Source organism: Mesoplodon bidens, assembly GCF_964165515.1.
Source record: "Mesoplodon bidens genome assembly, chromosome: 15".
Classification (NCBI taxonomy): Eukaryota; Metazoa; Chordata; class Mammalia; order Artiodactyla; family Ziphiidae; genus Mesoplodon; species Mesoplodon bidens.
The window spans coordinates 56,618,341-56,638,791 of NC_138171.1; the positions used below are offsets into that span (position 1 = coordinate 56,618,341).

Genomic DNA, 20,451 nt, shown 5'->3' on the forward strand with positions numbered 1-20,451 from the left:
GGATGGGCAAGATCAGACCACTGTCCAGGGGTAGAAGTGATATTCCAGATGGGGGCCCGGGGCAGAGGGGGCAAGCCTCCTCCAGCCAGCCCTCGCTCTTCCATCAACAGTTTCCCCAGTTAGGACAACACAAATTCTCTCTGCGACTGATGGATAATTTCATACTCAAATTGGAAACGCTTAAACTGAGACATCACGAAAATCGGGGTGGGAGACATATGATAGTTCCCTGAACATGACAGCAAATAAAAAATGAAAACAGCAATGTTGATCATCTTGTGACATATAAATCCATGGTCCCTTGTCGGTGTAGGGAACTGGCATAGAATGTTTCGCTTCAGTCAAATTCATCAAGTATTTTTCTTTTTTTTTAATAATAAATTTATTTATTTTATTTATTTATTTTTGGCTGTGTTGGGTCTTCATTGCTGTACACAGGCTTTCTCTAGTCGCGGCGAGCGGGGGCTACTCTTTGTTGCGGTGCGCGGGCATCTCATTGTGGTGGCTTCTCTTGTTGTGGAGCACGGGCTCTAGACGTGTGGGCTTCGGTAGCTTTGGCACGCAGGCTCAGTAGTTGTGGCACACGGGCTTAGTTGCTCCGTGGCATGTGGGACCTTCCCAGACCAGGCCTCGAACCCGTGTCCCCTGAACTAGCAGGCAGATTCTTAACCACTGCGCCACCAGGGAAGCCCCATCCATAGTCAGGATGCTATGGTGGGAAGTGAGAACTAATATTCATTCATTCATGCCACAAATATTTAATACTCTTTACCAGGTACTGGGGACACAGTCAAGTATACAACAGACAAAGGGAGACAGAAAATCAACAACTCTATGCCAAGCAGTGATAAATGCCATGGAGAAAAATAAAGCAGGGGGCGGAGGTGCTATTTTATTCAAGGTTATGATAAGCTGATATTTGGCCCCTCCTTTGGGTGATTTAGAGGTATTATCTCATTTAATTCAAACCTCATACAACTCTCTCTTGTGGGCATCATCCCATTTAGGGATGGGGACATGAAGACTCAAAAAGTAAGACCTACCAGCTCCACGCTTACTAGTCCTAAGGACTTGGGGACATTATCTATCTTACTTGGGCCTTAGTTTCCTTATCTCTAAAATGGAATCAGTAATATCTACCTCATGGGCTTGCTACTACATGTAAAACACTTGGGGAAAGATTTGGTGTATAAAAAGTGCTCAATAAATGTTACCTGTTGAAGGTAGGAGTGTAAATGTCACTCCCACTTTTAAGGACTTCATTATCTGATGGAGAAGCCAAAGGATACACCCATGAAACTAGTGGATGATAATATCCATGAACGCACCATATTGATTTACACCGCCAGTCCCCCCGCCTGATAGGCCCATCTTCCCGACCAAGTTCTACCCATCCTTCAAAACCCAAGTCAAGCCTTTCCTCTCTGAAGCCTTCCAGGACAATCCCAGCAGTTAATTAACCCAACATTGTGCCACCATTACACCTGATTCTACATAATTCTCTTATTTGTTTGTTACTTCAGTCATTCAACAAATACGTATCAAGAGCCTGCCCTCTGCCAGACCCTCCTCGTACTCCACTGCAGTTACGTGGTAACATGTCTCTGTGTGTCCTCCACTGGACAACAAACTTTTGTCCAGTGGCAGAAAAAAATCAACTGGGTCTAAGTCAACAGAACAAATTCATTAATAAGTAAACAAAGGACAACATAAGAAAAGTAGACAAAATGGGTGGTTCAGAGGGGGAAAAGGATTACAGGAATTCAGAAGAAGTTAAAAACAGAAACAACTCAGTACTGACCAGGCCACTGAGGGCTTTAGAATGAGCTGGATTTTGAAGGGTGGGGAAGATCTGTAAAGGTGGGAAGAAAGGAGAAGGCAACACATACCCAAACTCTTAGAGTAAGGCTCTCTGGGAGAGGGACACTTGTATTTTATACTCTCTTCAGTTGTATAGTACTTAATATCTTTCAAAAATAGATTCTTATATTATTTGTATCATTTAATAAAAAAAAAATTTAAAGCATGTCTTCTGAAAGACAAAAGGCAGAGAAGCAAGACAATGCAAGTAGAAGGGCACGAGCAAAGATGAGGGGCAGGACCCCGTGGCCCAAGAGCGAGAGGCGAGGACAAGGCCAGAGTCAGGTCCTGCTGCAGCATCTGCCAGATTCTTTCTAAAACAAGGCTAATACTATATATAAAATATATAAACAACAAGGACCTACTACATAGCACAGGGAACTATATTCAATACCTTGTAATAACCTACAATGGAAAAGAATCTGAAAAAGAATATACACAACTGAATCACATTGCTGTACACCTGAAACTAACACAACACTGTAAATCAACTCTACTTCAATAGGAAAAAAAAAAAAGGCCAAAAAAAGATCTGCATGTCTGGAGGCACTGGGAGCCACAGCTGGCTGTGAGTCTCACTGTAACAGGGGAAGGAGGGGATTCTCATCGGAGGCACATGCTCTCATGCTGGCAAAGGCCATGACACCCTGGGACAGGAAAAAAAAAAAAACAAAAAACTGAGCGGACACAAGGTTTTTCTGACTTTATCAAAAGCCTTGTCAAAGTCAGATCTCAAACGCCTGGCTGGCAACATCCATCACATCTCAAAACACGGCCACCCACTTCAGTGTGGATAAGGCCCAGAGGCTTTGTGCATCTGGGAGAACACAGCTTGAACCCTGGTCAGCAAAATCCTTTTCCTCAGAAACAAGAGCAGCAGCTCTGCAGACCCCACAGGCAATTCCAAGACGGTAGCCGTCCCTCAGGAAGAGGTCATTTTCAAAAGAACAGGCAGCCAATGGTTTGGCTTGGTTTCCCAGAAAAGAAGACAACAGCAGATCTAGGCACAATCGGCTCTGGATCCCACAAAGCAGCTGACCAGGGAATCAACCTCCATGACACATACAGTAAAAAACAGCATTTATTCTCACTGGAAGATTACATAAATCCACTTCGAGGAGATTGGGAACGCTTCCAGAACAAACTGTAAGATCGTTCTGATACCCAGATGCCACTCTCCACCTTGGCAGCCCCAAGTTAATGATGGACCAGGAGAGAAAAAAGAAGAGATGGGCCTTTTTTTTCTTTTAATTTATAAAAAATAGGAAGAAATCTTTAAAAAAAAATATGTGAGTCACATGCAATTGGTGGGGGAGGAGGACTCATCAGATGGGAACTCTGTTATTGTGGAGAAAGATATTTATTAAGAAATAAGCACATATATTTAGAGGGTTTATACAAGTATAATCACGTGGCTATTACGTATCCTTGGAAATACAGTGTGTGTTAATTTAGCAGAAACAGAATCAATTAAATTAGGATTTAGATGGACATGTTTTAGTCAGTAGGATTGACAAGGCACAGTGGAGACAGGATGGAAGAGGCTGGAGAGTCTACATTTTGCGGATGACAAAAATGACATGAGTCAAGGACAGCACCACAGTCTGACAGTATGGGACAGAGGTCCAAGCCCAGGCCACATGGCTGCTTGACCCTCAAGAACAGCTTTTCCAGGCTAACAACATAAGATTGAGACACCTACATGCCAATAAAATACACAGAGGTTAGGAGCCAAGCAACCCAAAGTCTTGAGGTTGAACCCACAGGAGCATTGAGGGTAGAGTCTGGGAGCAGCTTCCATAGAAGGCAAAGAGTGAGATCAGGGCTACCATATTAAATAAAGAAGAGTAGGTCTTGTTTGCACCTCTAATAGGTGGGTGTGGGTCATGAGCTCAGGATTTCAATTCATCGGACTCCGAGTTCCCGGGTCAGATGAAAACAAAAGAAGCAAGAGCGAGCTGCTGTCAGGAAGGACGCGGTGGTTAAAGACGGGGGGCACAGGGCCTGGGAGCCCCAAGAGCTCCTTGACTGTCTCTGCCTGTCATTTTTCCTGCTGGTGGGGCTGTGAGCAGCGAACTTAAGCCAAGTGATCACATGGCCACGTGAGCAAGCAGGCAAAATCGGGGGCAAGCGTTGCTTTGTAAACCTGGCTTCTATCTCTTCAGCGTCAGTGGCAGGAAAGGTCTCTGAGTGACCTGTCTCCACACCAAGTCACAATGCAGTCAAACCAGAGAGACGCAAGTCAGGCAAAACATATTCTGCTCTTTACCTTCTCAGGGGCGGAGCCCATGTCCTCCACAACCCTGCAGCATGCCCCACACGCTGTGTAAAAACAGCCTCACAAAACACGAGTGACGGACAGGCAGCAAATGCCTCCCTGAACCCACAGCTGAAGTCATCAGGGAGCCCGATGTGCACATGTCTTGATGACTCTGTACCTTGCCAGTGCTTCCTACTTGTATCAGTAAGGGATCAGCCTTGTGGCAAAGCTTGCACGCACTGCATTTGTCAATTGACACAAAACTCTGATCTTACTGGAAATGTAATTTCAAAGTTCCACACCCGTAAGCCTTGGGTAGCCAGGCTCTGTCTACCCAAATGCTAAACTGTAGCCCCTCAGGGCTCCCCAAAGGAACCCAACTACCCACAGCCATGAGTGAACCAGGCATAAACCAGGGGCAAGACCTGGGCACATGGGGGCAGACAGACCTGTGAGTCCAGCATTAATGCCAAGGGGCGTGTGATCAGGCAGGGAATTTGCCCATTGACAGAAAAGGGTGACCGGGCTCAAAGAGGGGCTTTTATTCTCTGGCACTGAGCTGTTTAAAGTGGGTTCTGCAAGCATCCTTCCGGATGATTTTGTGACAAAAACTAATATTTCTGACTTAAGCCTCTATGTGAGACATATTTTTAGCAGCCTCTCTTAAATGGCACTTTTAAAAATAATCTCCTTCAAGACAGTAGACGATTAGAACACGGATGTCCAAGTGCCGAATTAAAAAGCCTCTTATAATTTGGAATGCGCTGTTTAGAGCTGCTGTGGGACGGCAGACAATTTGGTGCTTGATCATTAGACATTCAGCAAGTGCCACCCAGCTGAAAAATATATTTCTTTTAAGCTCTGGACTTAAATAGCATCAGCCCTCAAATGAGATCCCTCCCTCGGAAGGTTTTAAAGATACCAAGAAAGTCCCAGGAAGCATTTTATTTCAAAGTAGACCTTATTACAAAACTTGAGGTGAGCTTTGTCCATCTGTCTCACCCCTGAGTTCTAAATTCCTGGTCTTTCTCTCCCACCAGCTCAGTCATTTCAATAACGGAGGGAAGGTGGCCCATGAAAACACCATGCAGCTTGCAGCGAGGATTAACAGGAAGTCTCTGGCATCCAGCAGCCTCCAGGACAGTACCTTTCTGGATGATCAGATACTGTGGTTAACAGTGTTTCCATAGATACTGCAGGTGCGTGGCCCGACTCAGACAGCATCTGCTCCCTGAGTGACTGTGTGCCAGCCTCCGAGAAGAGGAAAATGAACACAGCCCCTGTCACAGGGCGGCTATCTATCCACAGATAAAAAAAAAGAAAATTCAACACAAAGTGGTAATACAGAGTGACAGATGCTGGGGCACAAAGTGCCACTGAAACAGATTAAGGGCCAGGCAGGAGCTCAGGAGGGATGCAAGCAAGAAGGGAGAGTCTGCAAAGACTTTCGTGGAAGCTGATTCTACTGTAAGCTACTTCAGGGAACCCGAAACGGAAAGGATTTGCAGTTTTTCAAGGCAATTGCAATGAACAGCATCGTCATCATGCCACAGAGCAATGTAAATGTCTATGAAACTAGAGACAATGGGAAGGGAAGGGGGAGGGGAGAGACAGAGCTTGAGACAGTGGCAGAGAGAGACTCAGGTCCGGGGAGAGACAGACAGACAGAGGCAGAGAAACCAACACGCACACAGGAGGTGAAAGAGAGAGACAGAGAAAGACAGGCAGAGGCAGACCAAGAAAGAAAGGAGCAGAGAGTGAGAAACAAAGAGGAGCAGGGAGAGAGAGACACAAAGAGACAGAAGAAACAAAGAGATTAAAAAACAGAGACAGCAAAAGAGAGCACAGAGAATCCAAGAGAACCGCGCAGTCCGCTGTCTGGGAGCCAGTGTGGAGGAGGCCCAGAGTGCCTGGGGTTCAGATGACTGAGACCCCGGCCAGCTGGGGAGTCAGTGGAAGGCCAGAGGGACCCAAGACTGAACGCCTGGCCGGCCACTCACCCCCGGTAGAGCGGGGGCAGGCCCAGTGCGCCCCACGGCCAGGCAATGCCACCTCCTCCCCTCTGGGCCCTGTGAAGCCCAGGCCAGGGCAGGTTCATGGGACAACCCGCGCTGCCAGAATCTCCCTGCAGCTGGCGTGTGGGGTAACGAACATGATACATAACTCGGCCCTAACTTTCCTCAATGCATCCCTTGAAAAAAATCTTAGACAAGATGGTCCCTGGGGAAATAATGCCTACAAAGCACGCCGGAGGGCCCCTTCATGGACCGCCATGAGACAACCTGGCAGAAGTGCTACAGCAAAGAAACCTGGCATTCAGCAGCCAGATGATTTATCACAGCACTCCCTCCTTTTTTATATGCACCACCTGCCTGCACCCTTTGAATTATTATTTTACTCTTACGAAACTCTGCCTTCTCCCGATTCCAAATTTCCAAAGAGCCTGTCTGATATCAAGATTAAGTGATCAGTAAGAAAAAAAAGAAAACCCAACCAACTTTGATGTAAGAAGCGAGAGGGGGAGACAAGGAAGGGGGAGATGTGGTCAGGGAGTGGAGTGTGCGAGAGCTTCACCAAAGAGGGATGTGAATCTTTAAAATCCCCAGCGGGGTTGTGCTTGGAGCACAACAGACACTAAGTTTTGCTTGAAATGAAAAAGGAAAGAAAACAGGAGAGTAAGCAGCATGGTGTTGAAGAATGAGATGGTCCTGGATCTGCAATCTGGTGCAACTGCGGAGCCGTGTGCCTCACGTGAGTCTGGTGAGTCCTGAGACCTCTCTGTGCCTCGGTTTGCTAAGCTTAAAAATGGACCTTATTAGGTCCATTATATACTATACAGGATTGTTCTGAGGGGAAAGGATAAAAACGCACGCCAACACCAAGCACATAGTACGTAGCCCTCACCACACAGACAAGGGAGGGGACAGGTGAGAGACTGGTGACAGGAGGACAAATCAACAGGGCTGGTGCTTTGAATCAGGGAAGCGATTCTACAGACCTCAAGCCACACCAGGCAGGGCGTCTTTTCTGCTTAAGGGGAGGTGACCCACTTAAACGGTATTTAGGACAAAGAAACAGAGACCCACAGAAGGGCGAGGAAAGAGAGGAATCCAACTTCAATTACATAAAGTGAGACCAAGTTTGCTTCCCCTGTGGGAACAAACTAGCACTTAATGAGCTATTTTGCCTTCAGCTTTCCCTGTGCTGTGACTGTAATTGACCTCTACATCCTGTCATCTTACAAGGTTCTATTTCTCTGTCTCCATTTATTATTCAAAATAGGAGCTGTTCTCCCAGAGAACTTTCAGGGCTGTAATCAAATCCTGCTAAAAGGTAAAAATGAAAAGAAAAAAAAAAAAACTACAGCATTCATTCACATCTTATACTGGGGGCGGGGGGGTATAATGAGGAGAGAGTCCTAAAAATACTTACATTCAAAAAAAGAAAAGGAAAAGATTCAACCCTTAATCCTTAAAATAAGGATTTAACCCTTCTCCTTAAAATAAGTGACTTCTTCCAAGTCTATAATATCATGAAAAGATATCACTGAGAAGAAACTGTGTCCCTGCACCTATCTTTTAAAAAATTTATTATTTGGTGCATGGAGTCATCCTCTGCTCTATGAAAATGAAGTTCTCACTTGGCAAACATTTACGGAGCACCGACGATGTGGCAGGCAGGGTGCTGGGCACTGGGGACTCAGAGGTGAAAACGGGGCCCCTACCATGTGCCCGCCACCAAGCACCTTTACCGGTAGCATCTCGTGGAGAAGCCCAAGCGGCTAGTGCCACGTTACTCTCCACTTGATGGAAGAGGAAACCGGGGTTTCCGAATAAGGCAGACCCGGTCCTGACCGTGAGGCCCTCAAATACTCTGGTGGTCTGGGAGGAAGTCTAGTCCGGGGTCAGCAGAGAGTGGAAACGACGGGGTAGGGCACCTCCCACAGGAGAGGCCTCTCAGGGGCTCCAAAACTGAAGATGAGTTTGCGGCTGCCTCCCTCCTCTGCCCCGTCCGTCTGGCTCTGGGCAGATGACTGGAGCGGGCCCGAGGCAGTAACAACAGGGTCAAGATGTCCCCTCGGGGCCAATGTCCAAATGGCCAGCTCTTCCCAACAGCCTTCAGGACCACTTTACTCCCTCCTCACTTCTGGCCATCACAACCTGCCCGCAGGAAAGGATCTGATGACGGTTCGAGCTGCCTCTGGGTAAAGGGATGTCACTGCCTTGAAGGGCAATCAGACTGGAAGCAGGAGGGAGCCTGGCAGGAGAGAAGATGGGCTTTCATGTCAGAGGGGCCCAGGGAAAATCTGGACTTCACCACTTATTACCTGTGACATTCCCTCATTCACTCACTCAGTCAACTTATATTTATTGAGCACCTACTATGTGAATCAATGGGATTCAAAGGGAGCAGAAAGAGACATGGAACTTGCCCTCAAGGAGGGGCACCTCATGGAGATACTGATTAGTGAGAGATAAATGTAAAATCACAGCAAGAGAAGAAGGGAGAGACACATATAAACATTACATTCAACATGGAAAATCTGACCTGGTCAGGTTTCCTGAGGAGGCAATGAGTAGATACTGAGGGGTGAGTTACCTGGGCCCCAGAGCCTTATTCCAGGCAGAGGGGACAGCAGGAGCAAAGGCCCCACAGAGGGAGGAAGCAAGGGACCCAGAGCAGAAGAAAGCCGATGGGCTGGGGGCCCAGCACCGTGGTGGAATATAATGAGAAGTCCAGCGGGGCCTGAACCCTTCTGCATCTCAACTGCCATGTTTATTAAAGAGGATGCCAATTCCACTCGACTCACAGGCTTGTCATCAAAATCAAATGAGAGAATGAAGGTGAAGACCCATGTGTGCCTGACACACCGTCGGAACTCTGACAACCGGGGAGTTCCTGACAGATGCTGGCGCTCAGGAAGGGTTTTCCCGCAACAGATGGAGGAGGATGGAAGAAGAGGCTAGTCCTCCCAGTGCCCCGAAAGCTTGCAAGACGAGATCTCTGGGTCTACACCCAGCAAGTGTAGCCCCATGAGCTGCCAGACAACCTTCTATTCTAAATGTGGATTTCACAAGGATGTTATTGACAGCTCTGGTGTAAAAATAAAAATGGGAAACAACTCAATATCCATCAATGGGGGCCTGGTTAGATAAACCTTGGTATTATCAGTTCAAAGGAATACAGTGCAGCTCTTTAAAAGAAGGATGCAGGTCTACACGCGAAGTACAATAAAATGATGTCCAAAGTACATAGATAGGTGAGAGGAAAGTAATATACAGAACAGGGAATAGAGCCGCTACTGGTTGTTAAACGTGTAGGTGTGTGTGTGCGGCTTACTCAAGCATTGCTCATCTCTGTAAAGAGAAACCCAGGACGGATCATTGTCATTGCCTCTGGGCAGGACAATAAAGGGCCCGGGATAGGAAGGAGATTTATTTTTCACTGAACATACCCTTGTATACTTCTTGGCTGTTTAGTATGGATGGGTGTAACAAGGTTTGTTAAGAGTCCAAAGTTTGACAATTTTCAATCATTTAAAAAAAAAGTCCAGTCTTTCACAGCAGACAGATCTAGATCTGTCACTCCTCACCATGACTCAAAAAAACTATTAAAAAATTATGAGACAAGAAGAAATTTGAACACCGATATTCATCGGTATAGGCAAATTACTGATAATGGAGGCCTGACCATGATATTCTATTTGTTTTCTTCATTTTTACAGCTACACACTGAAATGTCTACAGATGAAACTGCCTGGTATTTGATTCAAACCAATATGGAAGGGAAAAGCAGGTACTGGTAACTTGAAATAAGACTGACCATGACTGACAATAGCTCATTTGGACAATGGTTATGTGCGAGTGCATCACACATCCGCCGACCTTCGGGTGTTTAACATTTGACATCATAAGAAAGTTTTAAAGCAAAGAAGAAGCTATTATAAATGTGCACAAAAGGACAAGATGCTCTCAGCAACATGATTTGCAGTAGCAAAATACTGGAAACAACCTACATGTTTATGAACACAACCAGATTTAAAATATTGTAGTATTTCATTCAACAGAGAATTAAAGAATCAAGAAAGTGAACAAACTAGGTCAGGAGCTCTCAACCGGGGTGATTCTGTCCCCCAGGAGATATCTGACAATGTCTGGAGACATCTTTGGTTGCCATGACTGGGTGGGTGCTACTGGCCTCGAGTGAGTAGGAATCAGGGATGCTGTTAAACATCCTACAATGCGCAGGACAGCCACCCCACAAAGAATTAAATGGCTCAAAGTATCAAGAGTGCTGCAGTTTAAAGCCCTCTATTAGATCTATGTGGGATGGTCCTCAAACCATAATACTAAATAAACATAAACACACATACACACGGGGCAAACAGATATGTACAAGTATACCATGTAGGTAAAAGTTACACAAAACCTAAACTATTTATTTCTATGGAAATTTATCCATGTAGTAATTATAAAAACAGGGAAGAGAAGGCTATATGCCAATTTCAGAATATCGATTATGGGTACAGGGCATGAAATGGTGCCAAGGGGACTTTGACAGATTTTGTAGCATTTTATTTACTTTACCCCCTCCCACCCAAAGGAAAGCAAATGTGGTAAAGGCTAATGCACGTAAAATCTCGATGGTGGGTACCCGGATGCTCCCTCTTTTAGCCTCTGTATTTTTCCATACCCTTGACATTGAACACACGTAACAGCACGGTTGTGAGCAGCAGAGGCTGGGTGGACCGACAGACAGTGTGGGCAGAATGGCAAGGCCAGGGCCTTGCCGGGTGGGAGCACTCACCGGCCCCCGAAGGTCGATGAGCTCCTGCCTCATCTGGGACACGAGGGCTTCCTTGGCCACCAGGGCCCGGTGCAGGCGCTCATTGAACTCGATCAGCTCCCCGTGCATCTCTGCCACCTGCAACACACAAGCGCCACGCAGTGAGGCTCGGAGGGCGGACCCTCCCCACGATTCGCCCCGCCCTCTCCGAGACCATCACTTGTCAGCAAGGCATCAGGAGGTTGTCGGGCTGGACACAGTAACACTGCTTATACTTACGGATTAGCTACGCAATCCACTCAGAAGTTGAATACGTTTCTGACTTGGTTGATTTTAACATTATGGACTCAATGGTCCCCAGTTTATGGTAACAATATGACTGTATCAGGTCATTTTTGGACCTTAGGCTTTTGTTCTTAATAAATAATTTTCTGGCAAAGGCTTTCTTTCTCATCCGAGTTGTGCCTGTCAAGGATTTCCCTGCTAATGGTACAAGTAGAATGACCGACCATTTCTGTTCATCAGGGCCTTGGTTCTGAAAACCAAGAAAACAGAACCGGAGCCTTGTTGAGGATGGTGACAGCGAGGGTGACAGACACACCTGCAGCAGCACAGCTGCCCTATGGTCACTGCTCATTCTATGCCAGGAAAATACTTGAGGAAGATATTATTGCCCCTACCTCACAGAAAGAGGAACAATGTCAGAGGTGTTTAAGGAGCTGGGCCACAGTCACATAGCTAATAAAGGGCTGACTCCGCAGCCCTGGCTCTTGACCACTGGGCCACACTCCACAATCCTGCCACTCCACTGTTTAGCCCATTCAGGCCTGCCAAGAGCCTGCGAATTTATCCACGTTTCAATACTCTTGGCTGATCCCAAATAAATAAAAATGGAGGTTGCGATAAGATGGCCCATGACTGATGTACAGAATCAGTAACAGATCTTTCAAGCTGTAACTTACAAACAGAAAAAAGATATCCCATATGGTCAAAACATACAGTAATTTCTCTGATTACAAGAGTGATCTTATTGGGGCTTAAAATCAAATTCAACTGTAATTTATTTAAATGTTTTAGAGAAATGTGAGGATGTAATCTTGCCATGCTCATCAGGAACCCTGAAGGAAGAATCTGGCAAGCATCTTACAGAGAAGCCCCCCAGAATGCAGAGGCCAAGCAGACCCCACCTAGCCCCTGTCCCTCTGCCCTTCTCAAAAGATCATCCCTCCTATACCCCAGACTTCAGCCAGGTACTTACTACATTCTATATAACACATAAATAATATCAGACCATTTATAATAAGTATTCTATGTGAAATATAAAACATACTGTCAGAATAAAGAAAGGATGTAAGGAGAAGCTTTGTGGGGAAAAAAAAGAGTAACCTGAATCTTGATGCTTCAGGAGGAATAAAGGGAAGCCCTCCTTTTTATTTTTATTTTTTTGATATGTTATATAAAGGTTAAAAGGTATAGGAGGAAATAAACAAAGATATTAACATTAGTCAAGGGGTATTTTTCTTTCCACTCTTTCTACTTTTCTTTACTTTTTAGTTTCCTAATAATTTATCAGAGAGAACAACCACTTAGCCTCTTTAAAAGAATTAAAATTTTTCACCTGAAAGTAAGGGGAGCCAGGTGTAATCAACATGAAATTTATCAGGTTCCCAACCATAATTCGGATGCACGCATTAATTTGCTCTGTGAATCTCCACTCAAATGTCATCCCCTCTCTGTCCCTCAGATGCTCACCTTTTTCAAACCAGTGTGAAGTGCAAAGTGAAAATGGCATAAAAGACAATGCAATAGCCATGCAATTAACAAATGGAGAATAAGTCACTGAGTCTTTTAACAATGTTTTTTTAATATTCCCCGGTTGCCTTATTCCTTTTGTATAAAAAAAGCTTAAGATGATCTTTTGGCCCTTCACAAATACAACATCACTAATAATGCCTGTTCAACTCCTCCACACAGAAATCATGTAAACCCTCCATGAGCTTCCTCAGGGCTGAGAATCCATTTACCACACAGCAAGCAGGAAACATACACAACTGCCAATATCACTGCTAAATACCTGCTAATATGCCCCCACAAAATGCAAGCTTTAAATAAGTGCCACTGTCATTTCTAAAGCAAAGCAGGGTTTTGCTTTGTTTTTGTTTTGTTTAATTTTGTTTGGCAGTGGAAACTAGAGTGTTAAAACAATTTTCCATAAGTGCATAAAACACTGAAACATCCCAGCTTCAAGGGGTGTTTATCATGAGCTGTCAAAACGCTGGTTCTCTTTTGCAGCCAGAGAGTAACTTGACCACATCAGACAAAGCTTTCATTTCACCAGGGAATGGGGGGGAAAATCCTATGGAACTGAGGAGACAAAATTTGATGAAATAATTTCCTGCAGTCATTAAAATGGCAATGCTCATTGTTACTAGGCAAAGCTCTGAAACCCTGAATTTCTCCATTACATATCCCTACAAACACTTATTGATATAAACGGCTTTCATCTTACATAAACCATACTGAGCTTACTATTCCTCAAACAACTCTTTCCAAACTCTAGTATAACTAGAAATGAATTCAAGACTCAGAGAGAGCCTCAGAAGAGAAATGTGAGATCACAAATGGTTCCCATTATCATCAAAATAAAAGGCACAACCACTGCCTACCAGGATTTCTGAGGCTCTGAGGGCATTTACAGGTTTCACCTGACCTTCCTTTGTTATTCTCAATAGCTGCAGGGAATAGGATAGAGAGAGACAGGGGCCCTCCAATCCTTTCTCCACCAAGCCCCAAGAGTGATCTTCCCAAAGCAACAGCTGATGTTGTCACCTGCTGTTTAAAACCTTCAATGCTTCTAACTGCCCTAAGGATAAAAATCCACCCTCCTTCCGGGTCCGGCACCGGCCTCTCCCCCTAACACCATCTCCTGCCCCTCTCCTCCCAACAACTCTCCCTAAGGTCACTCAGCCCCACGGGTCTTCTACGTTCCATAAACATGCTGAGCTCTAGGAGGTCATCCTGTGGACAAAGAGGAGAAAGACACAACCAGCAGAGAAAACAGCAGGTGCAAAGGCCCAGAGGTTGGCAGGGAGGTAGCTGAGAGAGGCAGTTAAGGGCTCAGACTCTGGTGCAAGACTGGTCTTGGCTGGATCACTTAACAGTGTGCTCCTGTACGAGTCACTTAACCTCTGTGAGCCTGAGGCCTGTCACCTACAAAATGGGGATTAAAAACCACGCTCACCAGGACATGGCAGCAACCTAAGTGTCCATCGACAGATAAATGGATAAAGCAGATGTGGCATGTATACACAATGGAATATTACTCAGCCATAAAAAGGAACAAAATTGAGTTATTTGCAGTGAGGTAGAGGGACCTAGAGTCTGTCATACAGGGTGAAGTAAGTCAGAAAGAGAAAAACAAATACCGAATGCTAACACATATATATGGAATCTAAAAAAAAAAATGGTTCTGATGAACCTAGGGGCAGGACAGGAATAAAGACACAGACATAGAGAATGGACTTGAGAACATGGGGTGGGAGGGGGAAGCTGGGATGAAGTGAGACTAGCATCGACATATATACACTACCAAATGTAAAACAGGTAGCTGTGGGAAGCAGCTACATAGCACAGGGAGATCAGCTCAGTGCTTTGTGACTACCTAGAGGGGTGAGATAGGGAGGGTGGGAGGGAGACACAAGAAGGAGGGGATATGGGGATATATGTATACGTATAGCTGATTCACTTTGTTATACATCAGAAACTAACATATTGTAAACAATTATAGTCCAGTAAAGATGTTAAAAACAAAACAAAACAAAAACCAAACAAACAAAAAATGCTCACTTCACGGGGCCGCTGTGTGGATGAAATGAGCTGCCGCCCTTAGCAGGCTTGGCACCATGTCTGCACGTGGCAAATGCTCAGTGAATGAAAGCTCATTTTACATGGTGGGTGACCATGTGAAAGGGACACGAAAGAGGAGGAGGAGGAGAGGCAGGTCTCTGGAAGCCACATGGACAAGGGCCACATGTTCCTTAACAAGTGGCTCAGACGGCTGCGGAGACAGCCTCACCGTCTCCAAAGCAGGAATGTCACCAAGAGAATTGCTAACTGTCCGCCAGGCACTGTTCTCAGTGCTGGGGTGCAGGAAAGTCATGGGGTTCACATCCTAGAGGTCAGACAAACCGGACTAGAGCTCAGAGAGAGAGGAGGACTTGGAAGATGGGGTATCGGGAAAGTCCTTGCCCAGAGACAAGACTCAGGAGTCACTTCTCAAATCGGCCTTGACACGTGCCAGGCAGCCTCCTGTGGCCGATCCATGCCCTAAATCACAGCCGGGCACTCACTGTGTTCTGGCACCATCAACACTCAGGGCCACTGTAGAAGTCTGTCATGTTTCTTACTACTCTCAGCAGTTGTATTTCCTCGAAAACTAATCTGAAGGCGGCTAAGGAGGAGGTGCCATTTGACAACACTTATGACGGTGACAAAGTCAGAGGCAAATGCCAGGTGGAGATACACTGACCACAGCTGATGCAGCTTCCAACAGAGCCCAACATGGGCCAAAGCACTGGGAACTGAGCCCCGATTCTCTGAAAGACCCAAGGGAACACGTGGATGGCGGCAGGTACGGTTCCCAAGTTATGTCTGGCAGGTGCACAGCTCATGAGCTAATAAGGTGTGAATGCTTATCAGTCAACATTTGGGTTTTGTCGTTTAGGCTGGAGAGAAGACAGTAGAAAGATTTAAGAAGTTTAAGTCACTAGGCTGTTTGGCAACATCTGTCAAACTTTTGAAATCACTGACCTGTGGCTTAGCAAACCCCTGCTGTGGAGTAGCCTGTGCCTCTACTTGCACACGTGCTCAAGCAGAAGTTTAGCTCCAAATGGCTGGAACCCACCTAAATGCCCAACCACAGGGAACTGGTGAAATCTATCAGGTTCCATTGCTCTCTCCCACTGCCTGCCACTTGGCAGACATCACTAGTCAATCACCACTACCTTCCTCAAGAAGATACCCAGTCAGCCCTAACCAACTGATCAGTGTGTTGGCCTAGGCGATGACACCTATTTAGTATCCCTGGCATAAAGGGTCATCATTGACAGGGAAAGGCGTCATCAAGGTGACATTTGAGTTGGGGATTGTAAGATGATGCCTTTGGAGCTTCAGGAGACTGAGCAATCCCTTCCAGCTGAGGCATCAGGGAAGATGATCTCCAAAAATAATGTGTCTGTGAAGAAGCTTTTAAGTCTGTGAAAATCCCAGGAATTATCATAATTACCTGCCAAATCATGAAAAGATTATAAATTTAAAAAAAAAGCCTCTGGCTCTTCCTTTTATATCAGAATGTTCTATCTAATCACATTCAAGTAAATCTTGCTTCACTCCTCATTTGGCTACCGTACCGAATTAGACACTTCCTGATTTATTAGCCCAAGACACCCCCAAATTTTAACAGCAACTGAGACTCTTTTGGTCACATACTCAAACTCTCTGAGAATGTTCACTTGATGCCTCAGAATCTACCTCAGTTTTATAAAACACACAAACTGTTTGTGGGTCCCAGTGACACTGGCTGTGGGGAGGGATCTAGAACCTCCCTCTGCGATGAAGACACTGCACCCGCCTAGGTAAAGACAAAGCCCTAGCCAGTGCCCACTTGCCTTAACATACTTTTGAACACCAACTATTATATCCATCAGCTCATGTGACCCTCGCCACCCTCCTGTAAGGTGGGCAGGGCCTCCTATGGATGGGGCCTCGAGGCTCAGAGAGGTCAGGCTGTGAGCCGAAGGCATCAGAGTCAGAGCCACTGTCTGTGTTCCCTGCCCTCCACCCTGGGGCACAGGAGCCCTTCAGGGGTTAAGGAGATGAGTCAGTCCCGCAGAGCAGAGGGAAGCAGCACAGTGTGGACCAGTGGCTCCCAAAGCAAGCTGATCATTAGTTGCTCGGAGGGCTTCTGAGAAATGCAGATTTCTGGGCTTCACTCCCAGAAATGCTGATTCAATGTGGGGGAGTCCAGAGCAATACTTTTTAAAGACCCCAGTGACTGTGATGATCAATCAGGCTCACGAACCACTGTCAAAGACAAAGGGGAAGGATTTCACACACTCAGGTGTGAATTACAGTGGGGCCACTCCCTAGTTCTAGAAACCTAGGTTTTTCAGTTCATCATTTGTAAAATCAGGATGTCACGGAAGCTCCTCCACTTGTCAGCTCTCAACTTCCAGATTCTCAAGGAGGTGAACAAAGGCACAGCCAGATAAAAACCACATCAAGCCTGCCGGCCAACACCAGATGGCAGCAACCACCACGCGCAGCGCTGTTACTCCTGCAATGGCAAAGTTAAGTCTGCAACCCAGGGGGCCGTGAACTGGGGCAGGGGATGTGAGCTGTCTGCTATCCACCTGAGGCAAGCACAGAAATTCACAATAAGCATTTCGAAACATCTGAAGCAATTTCATATTGGTATGAAATCCAGGAATTCCGGAATTTTTCTACTTGGTTTTGTTGGTTTTTTTTTTTATTTTACAAAAGTACCAGTTTGCAATGAATTGGAAATACTTAAAAACAAACAAAACCAAAACCCAAAAAACCCCCCAAAAACTGGCTCTTCAGCACAGAAAGTTTGAGAAGCACCTATCAACAACACAGATGCTATACTTGAAACAACGTTTTGCATTAATAATTATCAGAAACAATGACTAATAATAACGATGAAAAAAGCCAAAATACAACCATTTTTGGATAAAATTTGTGAAGAGAACTGAAAAGAAAAATAAGAACCAATGTTATCAACATCTGTTGGTCTTTTAGATGTATATACCCTGTTTCCTTGTACAGAGTCAATTTAGGCTTGAAGACTAAGAAAATCAGGAACGTTAACTGAAACAACACATGTCCAGACCTAGCCGAGGTCACAGACGTCTTCAAAAAAACATCACAGCTGCCATCGTCCTCTTTGAGACTGATGGTGGGCCTTGCCCGCAGCTGCCTGATCATGCCCATCTCCCAGAGGAGGAAGGAGAGGCTCAGGAACCGAGCAGCAAACCAAAACAGAGGCACAAAGAAGGTAAACACCTTGCCCAAGGCCGCACAGGAAGCAAGCAGCAGAACTGGTGTTCAAATTTCTGAGTCCATGTTTTGGACTTTCCACCCTGCTTCTCTGCATATACCATGACCAGGATGCTGAGCTGGCATCTCAAGATACCAGAGGACCTGGAGGAGGTGATAAACCTGGGATCAAGTACAGAGAGCATTACCCAGGTAAGGGGCACCATCACGCACACACTCCGGGAAAAGGCACCGTCTCTGGCTGCTCCCGAGGCCCAGTCTGGCTTATCACAGACCGGTCTGCAACCAGGCCCCTCGGGGGGACCCTGGCAGTAAGGGAAGGAGCGCCCAGAGTTAACAAGAACCTTAGCAAAGGCAGGAGCTACTGTAAAACTCAGGGTCCAAGGAGAAACCCAGAAACTTGGCCGGCAGCCAAGGTGGGCCTTCTTCAAAGTGGTCATTGCTTCATATGAAGGCACTGTGCAAACCAGTGTGTAAATGAAAATTCCAACATGAAGACATTCCAGGGGGCTGTCAGGAATACCTGGAGATGTTTGGCATCAACGAGCCCTCTAAGCAGGGCCTGGAACCAGGTGTGGAAAAACGAGGAGCGTGAAGGTCAAACCCAGGTCCTGTCTATTCACTGCCGTGTGACCTGGAGTAAATTACTTCACACCTCTGACTCTTGGTACCTTCTTTTAAAATGGGGGTATTGTTCCCTATTGTCCAGATTTGTCATGAGGAACAAAGCGATGACAGAGTTTGGGGAGCGCCCAGTGCCTGCCACAGTGAGTGATCCTTAATTTATCGTAACGGAGCGCCTTCTCGGGTCCGGCGGTGTTCCAGGTGCTTTACAGGAGCAGGCACCACGGCCTGGGAGGTTGAGCTTTATGCCCATTTTACAGATGAGGAAAGCAAGCCTCAGCAAGGTAAAGCGATTGCCCAAAACCAGTCTGCAAGAGCGGGGGCCGGTGTGACTGCGGGGCTCGGGGTCCCGCATCTCCCTAGTCTCCTGTTTCCTTGTGCCTTCCAGCCCACCTTGCACTCTGACTGTGCTGTGTGGGGCTGACCCCGGGAAGGAGTGCAGGCTCGCCCTGACGAGGTAGAGCTCTGGGATCTCGGGACTGATCCTCCTGGATCACAGTCAAGCTGCCAAGCGACAGGCTCACCGGGAGCCCGGGGAGCAGCCCCATCCTCAAGTCCACCGAGACAGCCCCACGGGGGCTCCACCCGCAGCGCCACTGAGATAAGCAGAAGCCTGCAAGGAGGCCAAGGGATAAGTTCCTGTGCAAGAGAGGCTTCCTCCATCTCCTCTGTAACGAGCCGTTCTGTGCTCGGGACGGCGGGCTTGAGAGAAGGGATGCTTAAAAACATTTGGCTGGTATTATGGTTTAATGGGGGAGGAGGAAACACCCAGAACTAATTAATTACGGGATGCCTCTGAGAAACAGATGTTAGGTAACTGTTAAAGCCCAGCCACAGAGCTGCTGGGTCCCTGTCCCCGACGTTTGCCCTCATTTCTCCCGACACCCGACCATTCAGAGAATACACTGAGAGAGCTGCTGAGAAAGGTCACACAAGGCAGCAGCTGCTACCCACCCAGATAACACCTTTTCTTTCCTGCTTTCCACTAATGGCCCTTAAAGAGCAAAGGCAGAATATACAGAAACAGCAATAATAAAAGAGCAGCCAACACCTTCCTGGTGGTCGTTTGAGATAAATGAGCAAGGACAGGGGAAAAAAAGCAAAAACAAAACCCTGAGTCCCAGCCCTCTGCTGAAAGACACGTTCCTATCAGAAGAATAACACAAGAGGCCTCATGCATCTGTGGAAGTTTTTAAACAGGTTCCATCAACTGTCACCCATCCTGGGACTTCCCTGGAGGTCCAGTGGTTAAGACTCTGTGCTTCCACTGCGGGTTTGATCCCTGGTCAGGGAACTAAGATCCTGCATGCCACGCAGCACAGCCAAAAAAAAACCCCTGTCACCCATCCTGGTGGCATTACCAGAGAGGTCTCACAGCCTGGTATTTAAGGCACAAACTCCAGAGCCCAGCGACCTGGGATTCCCCCTGCTTCTAGCTGTGACTTCCGGGAAGAAGCTTTCACCAACCTGGGTCTCAGTTTCTCATTTATAAAGTGAGGTTAACAGTGTAGATTTCACAGGGTTTTTGTGAGATCTGAGCAAGGTGATATATACACAAGAGGCGCTCAGCTGGGAGCCCACAGGCACCGAGCGCTCCGTAACTGGTGGCCATTATTATGCCATTAAACCGGCACCAAGAAAAACATCCGGTGTCACTAGTCCCACAGAACCTACAGCCTTAATCACCTTCAGATCTGTCCCCACTCTTCCATCTCTGTCACCCAAGCCTTGGTTGAGAAGCCCCCCATCTCCCACCTGGGCAAACACAACAGTCTCCAGCTGCCACCCCGCTGCCCTCTTGTCCTCCGCCCCACCCCCAAGGTGGCGCTCAAATGGCCTCCCTG

The 20,451-nt window shown here is 46.6% G+C and overlaps 1 protein-coding gene across 2 annotated transcripts in view; it reads right to left on the reverse strand.

Moving 5' to 3' along the window:
• The window catches only part of SNX29 (sorting nexin 29), a 555,171-nt gene that overhangs the window by 196,228 nt on the left and 338,492 nt on the right, over window positions 1–20,451 (reverse strand). For both annotated transcript variants that reach the window (XR_014017700.1, XM_081257848.1), the window contains exon 16: window positions 10,928–11,044. Coding sequence is in view for 1 of the 2 variants with exons in the window: in XM_081257848.1 (XP_081113974.1) it covers window positions 10,928–11,044 (117 nt within the window). In the remaining variant the exon portion in view is untranslated. The remainder of the gene's footprint in view (window positions 1–10,927; window positions 11,045–20,451) is intronic.